At 39.7% G+C, this 10303-nt stretch overlaps 2 protein-coding genes across 4 annotated transcripts in view; one reads left to right on the forward strand and one right to left on the reverse strand.

Annotated features, from left to right (window-relative positions):
* Positions 1-385: 385 nt before the first annotated feature.
* On the forward strand, positions 386-8480 carry LOC113637511 (metal cation symporter ZIP8). 2 transcript variants are annotated; one of them, XM_027138204.2, is made up of 8 exons: positions 386-719; positions 1497-1659; positions 3275-3444; positions 3544-3666; positions 3954-4085; positions 5088-5277; positions 6107-6291; positions 6425-8480. In XM_027138204.2, exons 1-8 carry the CDS (start codon positions 498-500, stop codon positions 6572-6574), a joined length of 1335 nt encoding a protein of 444 aa, XP_026994005.2. In that variant the 5' UTR covers positions 386-497; the 3' UTR covers positions 6575-8480. The 2 variants fall into 2 exon arrangements, with proteins under 2 accessions (XP_026994005.2, XP_047656559.1); XM_047800603.1 differs by having other exon boundaries at positions 398-719; positions 1488-1659.
* The window catches only part of LOC113637510 (diacylglycerol kinase theta), a 22768-nt gene continuing 20664 nt past the window's right edge, over positions 8200-10303 (reverse strand). For both annotated transcript variants that reach the window (XM_047800602.1, XM_027138203.2), the window contains one exon: positions 8200-10303. This exon is cut by the window's right edge. The gene's annotated coding sequence lies outside the window, so the exon portion shown is untranslated.

Genomic DNA, 10303 nt, shown 5'->3' on the forward strand with positions numbered 1-10303 from the left:
CTTTTTATTAGCGCCACTGTAACAGCAGCACTTTTACGTATTAATACATTAATATTGGGTTTTCTTTCATTAAAAAAAATATCTATTCAAGGTGCTGCTCATATTTTAGGGGTGTTCAATCAAGCGTGATGTATTCAAATGCTACTTTGCTGTTCTATCTGTTATGTCTATTAATGTAATATATTGCGGTTATTATGCATTAATAAAGCTTGTAAATTAGTTTATCTTATCATGACCTATAGGAAACTGATAGTGAGCTGCACGTGCAGGTCATCGTACCATCCTTGTTTTTTTTTAATTGTATGATACCATTTTTATGATATTGTCCGAAATGAGGTTAGAGCTAGGTATATAACTGGAGCCTTGAGTGTGTGTGAGTGTGTGAGAGTGTGTGTGTGAGTGTGTAAAAGACGAGCAGCAGATTTTTTCCCCCTCTTCCTCCTCTTCCTCTTGGTGCTGCTGGTTTCTCAGTTCACTGCGACAGAAGACACACAGAGATGAACGACTTTATCATCCTCTGTGCTGCTGTGTGTTTGGGACTTTTACTAAGTCAAGCTCCCGGGTTTAAAGCTGAGACTTTACACAATGATTTCCTGCAGGATATTTTAGCGCTTTACGGTCAGGACCGATTATTAGACATTAACGGGATTAAAGCTTTACTGGAGACCGTCACTCAGGGAAAACCGGCGGCGCTGGACACACTGAATGCGCATGCGCAGGTAAACCTCCACCAATCTCTCTCTCTCTCTCTCTCTCTCTCTCTCTCTCACATCTCTCTCTCTCTCTCACACACCTCTCTTAGTCTCTCTCTCTTTCAAACACACACTAATCTGTTGTAATAAGTTAATTACCGATAATTAGATTAAATTAGATTAAATTAAATTAGATTAGATTGATATCTGTGAGAAACGATTAGAATAGTGTCTTCACACACTTGGCACGGCTGGAACAATAAACCGTTCATCATGTACTATACAATAATATACTGTACTATACAATAATATACATACTGATGAAAGCCACTGTACAGTCAATTATAAAACAGACACAAAAAGGTTTGAAGTGTGCCTGTGAATTCATCCATCCACCCACCCATCCATCCATCCATCACTCTATTTTAGTTCATGATGTCTTCAGAAAGAGTTTTATGTTAGTCATTTTTTAATGTTAAAAATGTTTTGCATTAAATCTGGACACAGGAACACAAGCAGGAACACAATATATACACACTCCTTCACACCTAGGGGCAGTTTAGTGTATCCAGTCCACACAGCATTTTATTTTAGAGTAACATGGAATCCAATACATTAAGGAGAACTTGTAAAAATCCTAAGATGAGGATTGAACTAAGAACTCTGAAGTTTATGATGTTAAGGGAGATTTACACTTCCATCCCATGTCACAACTCAGGCAGCCATCTTTGGTGTATTTTATATATTATATGTGACATAAATGATAACATACCTCTGTTTTTTTCCCCTCACCTGATCTCTCAGTGTGGATCTGCAGAGGACATTCTTGCTCTGTATGGCCTCAGCAACCTGACACACCTGGACAAGGGGCACCTGAGGACCATCTGCCCCACTCTCCTAAACAGAGCTCTTCTGCCCCCCTGCCCTCTACAAGCAGCTGAGTCTAAAAAACACATTGAGAGTCAAGGTGAGAGAGTGAACAGAGTGAGAGAGTGATGAAGGAAGTGAAAAAAGATTGAATTAACAGGATAATCATGAAGTGACAACGCAAATAAACTAGTGAGTAAACGAATGTAAGATGAACGAGTCGGGGTTTGAGACAGTGAATTAATGAGTGGGGGAGTGAATGTGGCACTGGATATCTGAGGTAGTGAGAGACAGAGAAAGTGAATGAATGAGTGAGGCAGTGATAGATTAAAGGAATGAAAATGTGAATGAGTGATGTAGTGAAAAATCGGGAGAATGAATGAGTGAGGCAGTGAGAGATTGAGGGAATTAATGCATGAGGCAGTGAGAGATTGAGGAAATGAACGAGTGAGGCAGTGAGAGATTGAGGGTATGAAGGTGTGAGGCAGTGAATGAGTGAGGCAGTAAGAAGTTGAGGAAATTAATGAGTGAGGCAGGGAGAGATTGAGGGAATGAATGATTGAGGCAGTGACAGATTGAGGGAATGAATGATTGAGGCACTGAGATTGAGGGCAGGAATGAGTGAGGCAGTGAGAGATTGAGGGAATGAACACGTGAGGCAGTGAGATTGAGGGAATGAGTGCATGAGACAGTGGGGTTGAGGGAATGAACGAGTGAGGCAGTGAGATTGAGGGAATGAGTGCATGAGGCAGTGAGAAATTGAGGGAATGAATGAGTGAATGAGTTAAACATTACATTCTCATATTTAAATTTTTAATGGACTCTAGATTGTTTCTGTAAATAAAACTAGCACAGAACTTTTGCCTCATTTCCCATCATACTGAACACTTGTGTACACTAAAACGGTCACTTTCCCCCTATTTTTGTGTTCAAAGCTCATGGTTTTGCCCCTAATCAGTGAACCTTGCTCTCCTCACCACACTCTCTACAGGCTGATATGCAATCACCAGGAGTTTCATGCGGACACTGATTAGTTTATTGACGCAAATATCAGCATCCACAATAAACGCTCCTTTTCTGAGGTTAATGGGTTTGTGAGCTGTTATACGTGAGCAAAAGTTCCGTGTAAACGCATGACGACCGATCAAAGTGTAACTAGAACCAAAAAGATAGAGAGCCAGAAAATAAAGGAAAACAAACAGTGATGAGATGAAACACAATGTGATTCGATATGAAGATCGGAAAAGAAGAGCAGACAAGAACGGTGCTTGGACCCCGTGACATCGCTGCACCTATATGTGCTGTTATATTTACTCAGTCAAAGAACTGGAAATGATCAGCTGGTTGAATTCAACATATGTGCTTTGATTCTTTCTAAAATAATGTTTCATATCTTTAAAAGAGTTTGGTGCAATATATCAACCTCTATTAGTAAGATGTTTTGGGTCATGCACAAGATTATCAACTGATTTTTATGATGTGGAAACAATCTCACAATTTCCTGTGCTGTACGCAATCGTTTAATAACCCGTAGATATGATGTTTACAGCTTCCTCCTGATAGACCTTATGAGCTCGTTTGATCAAGAGCTGATATAGTTTTATAAGAAAATGTACCACCGTATAGTACCACAAAAGATAGCTGGGATGTGTTATGAATGTGTTATCAGGTATACTCCATGTTCACACTGTGTTATAAAATGTGTATGTCTGCAGTATGGGGTTATGGCTTCCTGTCTGTTACCATCATCAACCTGGCCTCACTCCTGGGTCTCGCCCTCATCCCGTTCACCAAGAAACCCTACTTCCCTAAAGTGCTCACGTACTTCATCGGGCTGGCCATCGGGACTCTGTTCTCCAACTCCGTCCTGCAGCTCATACCTGAGGTGAGACAAATGTTATACGCATATACGTCTAATTTAATGTGATTCGGGTCATTAATAAACACACAAATTCCAACAATAAAACCTGTGTATATGATGCAGGCTCTGGGGTTTGACCCGAAAAAAGATAACTACATCACGAAGGCTGTTGGGATCTTTGGCGGATTTTATCTACTCTTCTTCACGGAGAGGATCCTGAAGATGATCCTAAAGACCGACGAAGAGGTACAACTTCCTATAAAGTTAAAGCTTGTGTTGTTACTAATGCGATATTAATGATTGTTATTCCAAAGTGCTGTTAAATTCTTTAATCTGATTGGTCAGAAAGTGCTAATTAATATGCAGCCCAGTATTGCTGCTATTAATCAAATCCAGAGTCTGTCCTATACAAGTTTGTCCAGGAAAAGGAACGTGTATTTACTTGTCAGAACATCCAGCGAGATTTTATTCCATCCGTTAATGGAATATTAATATTTTGATTGTCTCGACCTCCTCCATTTTTTGTGCTCTAGCACGGCCACAGTCACTTCAGTCCTCCCGCGGTTCCTCAGCAGAACGGAGGAGGAGCCGTCATCGCCGTCACCAGCTTCAGCATCTCAAGCAGCGACAAGAGCAGCATGACATCAGAAGCTACAGTGGAGCAGGTGCTACATTTCTAATATCACGGTTACTATACGAAAGACACGAGAGATCCTAAATCCTTATCTGGAAAATGATACCAGAATACTAGTTTGGGTCTTGAGTCTTCTGATGTTTCACCTAACACAAATCTATACTGCTTTGGTTGCTTATTACCTCAAATGTCTCTCAGTGGCCTTTAACGTTTATTAAGCATTGCGGAAGTGGAGGATGAGAGGAGCATAAAAGATTAAAAAAAAAAAGATGAATGGTGTTTTTATTAACAAAATGAAGAATTAGAACTGTTGGCAGTTTTTTCTATGGTATAAGAGGAATAAAACACTTCAGGAGGAAAGTAATCAACTTTGCTAAGATAACCGTAACTCCATTTTGTCTCGAGACGCATCACAGCACTTGATAAGTCATTGATCATTTTTCTATGACAAAATGACTCGGGAGTATTTTATTCCATACTTACCTGTAGACCAAGAAACAATTCTTCATTTATCTGAACAAATTCTTCTGATCTGAAAGCTATGTGTGTGTGTGTGTGTGTGTGTGTGTGTGTGTGTGAGTGTGTGTGTGTCAGGGACAGTGTGTCCTCTCATCTAGTCTCAGCGAGACACTCAGCTGTTTTCTGGATTAGATTGTTACAGCTGTTTGTAGACCGAACGCCGTCGTCTACCATGCAGGTTTTCGGACTATACACCCCGGAGCACTGAACACACTAATAGTGCTTCATTGTGACTTTTTTAATCCATGTAATAATGTAGATAAGAAACGTCCATAGAAGATAGCCATATCATGGAGTTATACGGTACTATCTGATCCTCCTGCCATTTTTAAGACGAAATCTCAATAAAAATCCAAAAGCAGGTGTTGAGGTTATGTAGAATATGCATACATATCCGGTTTAATTCGGTTCTATACACTAAACGGTCTAATCTGTGATGTGATGCATGTTAATTAAAAGAATATAAATATATGAACCTATATATTTTACATATTTAATCTCCCTGTATGTAAAGATGCTGCCGTCTCAGGGTTGCTGCTCGAGGCTGGCGAGGGTGAAGACGCTGGCGTGGATGATCACGCTCAGTGACGCCCTTCACAACTTCATCGACGGCCTGGCCATCGGCGCTTCCTTCACCGTCTCAATTCTCACCGGCTTCAGCACCTCCATTGCCATCGTGTGTGAGGAGTTCCCTCATGAGCTTGGTGAGAAAAAACACACACAGTATGAAAGAGAGAGAAAGAAAACAATAAGTAACTGAAGGGTAAAATAAAGTCATTATCTAATAGCTCTAAAATGTGCTTTAAAAGATACTTTTAGGGTTTAATGAGTCATTAACTAGATCACGGTGTGTCTCGTAAAGGTCCCAATGCCTTAAATGTGACCTCTACGGCACACATTTTACAAATGTCCTTCAGTTTTCGTTACAGAAACAGAGCCAAGTCTCATGTGAGAAAAATCTTTTTTAGTGCTGGTTGGTTAATGGTTAACCCGAGTAACCGGCCAGATGTGAGTTTAACCAGCACAAACGCTTCACGTGCATTTTCCTCTGCAGCGATTCAGGCTGTGCCAAAGTGTGCATTTAAAACAAACAGCTGCTCACTCGGTGACCCGCTGCAGGGTCAGAGGTCACAACTCCACCACATCCTCAAGCCTGTGTTTAATTTACTGTTCTGTGCTTCACTGTGTGTTGAATAGAAAGTTTAGTACTGAACATACATAAATAAATAAATGAATAACTAAATAAATAAATTAATTAAAACAGGGATTCAATTAAATCAAATATTTCCTTTTCTTCTTGTTTTTTTTTTATTTTGTTTTTTTTACTTAAGATGAATTATATTTTCAAGATTGATTTCTTTTTATTAATATTCTTTCTATATGTATCCTAGAAATTAGCATGCTATGAATGACACACTAATTTATCCCACATGCTTTTCCTTTTAGGCTGATAAACAGTGAAAGATGAACAAACAACAGACTGGTTTTATTTCTGACCCGTGTTTAAGTCCTACTCTTTGTCTCCCCCTGCAGGTGACTTTGTGATCCTGCTGAACTCGGGGATGAGCATCAGGCAGGCCGGGCTGTTTAACCTGCTCTCAGCCATGTCCTGTTACGTAGGATTGGTGTTGGGGATCCTGGTGGGCAGCACATTTGCCCCTAATGTCATATTCGCCCTCGCTGGAGGGATGTTTCTCTACATCGCCCTCGCTGACATGGTGAGACATTTTTCAATTTACTTCCTGTCTCAACTTACAGCAAGCGGCATCTTTTTACATAGTCTGTATATTTATTACCTTGCACATACAAAGCTGGAATCAGAACTCAGATGTTCAATATTTTTCTCTTCAGTTCCCTGAAATGAATGCCATCGCTATGGAGCACCGGGGGAACATCAAGACAAACATGGTGTTCTTCCTCATCCAGAACGCTGGGCTCCTCAGCGGGTTCTCGGTCATCCTCCTCATCACCATGTTCGCTGGAGACATTAACCTGGGCTGAGCTTTTTCGACTCCACAACACTGCGTGCCTTATTCCTTAACAAAAACAACCCAAAAGCAATACTGATTGTAACATTACACTAGAACTGATCATGAACTAACACTTTTGTACAGAAGATAGATTCCTCAACATGAGCATATTTGTAACGATCAAAAAGTCTAAAGACAATTAATTTTTTTTTGTATATCGTTTTAATCGACAGTAAAACACGTCTAATCAAAAGATTTCATATTCGAAACAATGCTTGTTTATTTTCTTATGACGATTTAAGTTGAAGTTGTCAATTGATGACATTATACGACTCGCTTTGATAGTATTTATGAAAGCCATGAAATAAATTGGTCCTTCATTAGCTGGACAGATCAGTAAACCGATTACTACATAAAGGATTAAATCCTAATAATACGGGGACTATAGATTCTAAAGAATTTAGAAGGAAAATAAAGAATGTAAGACAGCATGTAGTACACTGTGAAAATTAAACTCAAGTAAAGACCAGCAACCAAAAAAGGAGGACCAGTAAATACCACATCAATCGATGCTGGGGATCAGTCGGGATCATCAGCCAATGAGGGGGAATTGATCGGTACTGTACCTTCAGCCAATGAGGGGGAAGAGTGAATAACAGTGGATGACTGCTCGTCAGTTGAAACTCAATCCCAGCAAAACTGAACTCATGTCGGTTTGTTCTCTACATCATCAGAAGGATTCAGCCATTTTTTGTTCACACACGCTGCTCAGGTACATGTTCAGTTTGTTCACCTCACTGCTGCGTTCCTCTACAACACATCAGATTGGAAACACTGATGATTGCCTACAAAGCAAAAAATATTCCAGCTCGCTTTCTTACTGTACCTCAAAGCCCTCATCTCTAATCACACTGCACCTCGCTGCCTCAGATCTAACAGCACTGCTCGACTGGTCCCACCATCTCTCAGGGTAAGAGGGAGGTATATAACAAGACTCGTTTCTGTTCTGGCACCGAAGTGGTGGAAGGAACTTTCTGAAACATTTAAACTAGCACCTTTTCCCTGTTTGGTGCATGTGTGTGGTTTGCTCATGGATGGTATCTCAAGACTGTAATCTAGTGAACTGTTGTTAATGTATTCATCGGTAGAGACTTAAACACTCTTTTGTACGTTGCTCTGTATAAGGCGTAAATGTAGATGTAATGCAAATGAATATCATCAGCTGATGAGGGGGATCAGTCGATATCATCAACCGATAAAGGGGACTTTATCAAGACCTGCAGCCGACGAGGGGGGATCAGTCGGTCTCATAAGCCAAAGGGGGGGTCAGACTATACCATCAGCTGATGAGGGGAAACTGATTGATCAGGAGAGCAGGTAAAGACCAGTCAGATTATCAGATAGCAAATACAGCAGCCACGAAGCTGACATCGGCCCATACCGACAGCCAATCATGGAAACTGGCCAGTTCCTGTATTCAGTCGTGGAAATGTGTAAATACCAGCAGCCAATGAGGCGGAATGGATCAATATCCCTAACCAATTAGGGAAAGGGGTTAATACTGTTGTGCAATAGAAAAATAAACAAGATTCAATTTAAAGCATTTCACAAACAGGTAGAAAAAAAAAAAGAAGAAGAAGACAAAATCAGCCAGTGTTGTACCAAAAAAGTCCAAATTTATATTTTCTTTCTATAATCTTGTTACACATCTGATGTATCCATCTATACATTTATAATTATTTAACATTCATTTGACACAGAATATTGTACAACATGGTCAGTGCAATATTCTCGGCAGTTTATATTCAGAACATTTCTCTTACAAAAAAATATACATCTACTGTATTCTATAGATCTTAGTACATTAACCTTAAGGTTTTAAATCAGTACAAAAAAAAAAAAAAAGGTTTGATCACATGAGATGTTCTGCGAGAAGATACATAACTGCATGAGTGTAGTCATGTGGAGGCACATAAGCTCTAAAAGATCTAAAACAGCACGATGCTTCAACGATATCGACGGAACCATCCAGGACGGCTTGAACGGAGACGACGGCGACGCACCGTTCGGCCGTTCTTTTAAAATAGTTGGCCTTTTTAAACTGATCTTAGGTTCTTTGTCTCATCACGAATGCCCTCTTTTATTAAATATTAACCTGTTTGTAACTGACACATAGCACAGTTTCTTGAAAATCTGAATTTTATACAGAAGCAATTCCGGTTATCAGACTTTATAGCGTCAACTTATATGACCTTTAATTTTTTATAGCTATACAGACTGACTGAATGTGTGATCTAAAGCCGCGATACGTACAGTAAGTGCTTGGAACACAACGATGCCCGACTTTCTAGCTGTAATTTCACATTAGTTTCATTTAAACCTGACACGTATATTTTTGAAAAGGTCATGCAATTCCTGGCTGGAACAGTGACGGCAACGTGGCAATAAATGGCAGAGATGCTCAAAATCTTACGTAATATACCGACGGCAGTGTAAAAAAAGTCAAAGGACCGGACACACACGGTACGTCAATACTGCAGAGTCTCTAAAAGCACTTAGATTAGGCACTACGGGGGATATTAAGTATGAATACGTACAGAATAATTCAGTAAGTAACAAGAGTTAAATATGACCATTCAGAACATTTCTACAATGAACACCATGGTTTCAAGGATGAACTAAGGGCACTCTGGGACTAAGAGGAAGAGCAACACACACACACACACACACACACACATAACGCCACAAAAGCACCTAGCAGCAGACAATCAAACACCACAATACAGTACAGGACTGGTACTTTTGTCTTCAAATACTGACAGCATGTAATGCTGATTGCAGGCAGGGATGCTGCAAACTGATATTTAGAATCTGGAACGGATTCGATATTTTCCGACTGTTTGATCCAGAACGCAAATCTCAAGATTGTCGCACTAATCGTGAAATACAGACGTGTATAAAACTCACAGGCTGGGTTATTATACCTGCTCAGGCAATGACATCACCGCCCGTGTCAATACCATGACCGGATTCGGATTATAATTGGTCCTCGAAGTCAAGACAAAAATATATAATTTTTTTTTAAATAATTATCATTATTGTTGATTGTGAACAATTTTCAGTTCAGTTGACATTCGGGCTCTGAGAATTATAAGCAAATATGTTTAAAGTAAAATGAACTGACGATCGTCGCGTTCGCCGACTAAATGATAATATTTTATAATAAAGTTATAAATACGATATTATTTAAGCACCGGCTGATGCTCAGAGTTCTGATCCTGGAACACATAAAAGGAAGAAGTAAGGATCTGTAAAACGCTTCTGGATGATGGTACATTACCGTGCAAACCTTTAACCCATCGTCGCTCGTTACTGATCAGTCTTTTGGCATTCGTAAAAAAAAAAAATTCCCGGTCCCACAAACAAACACAAAAACAAACAAACAAAAAAATGGCACAGCATCTCAGATACTAATGCAAGGCGAAAGTGGCAGAACCAAGAGCAGAAAGCACAGAGGTAGATGTAGAGCAAGCACTGTAGTGGTAGTCCGTTTGTTCCTGTATGTAAGTATGTATGTATGTACGCTGCTACGGAACAAGACTGACCAGTCACTGTACATCAGCTACGTGTATACAGTACAACATTCTGTAAGTATTAAAGAATATATTCAATATAGAAAACGTACACTGAATATATCCGGCATATTACTATATAATAAAGCATTGTGCTTACACCTAGATGTTTACTGTACAACTTTACA

This window comes from Tachysurus fulvidraco, chromosome 15, assembly GCF_022655615.1.
Source record: "Tachysurus fulvidraco isolate hzauxx_2018 chromosome 15, HZAU_PFXX_2.0, whole genome shotgun sequence".
Lineage (NCBI taxonomy): Eukaryota > Metazoa > Chordata > Actinopteri > Siluriformes > Bagridae > Tachysurus > Tachysurus fulvidraco.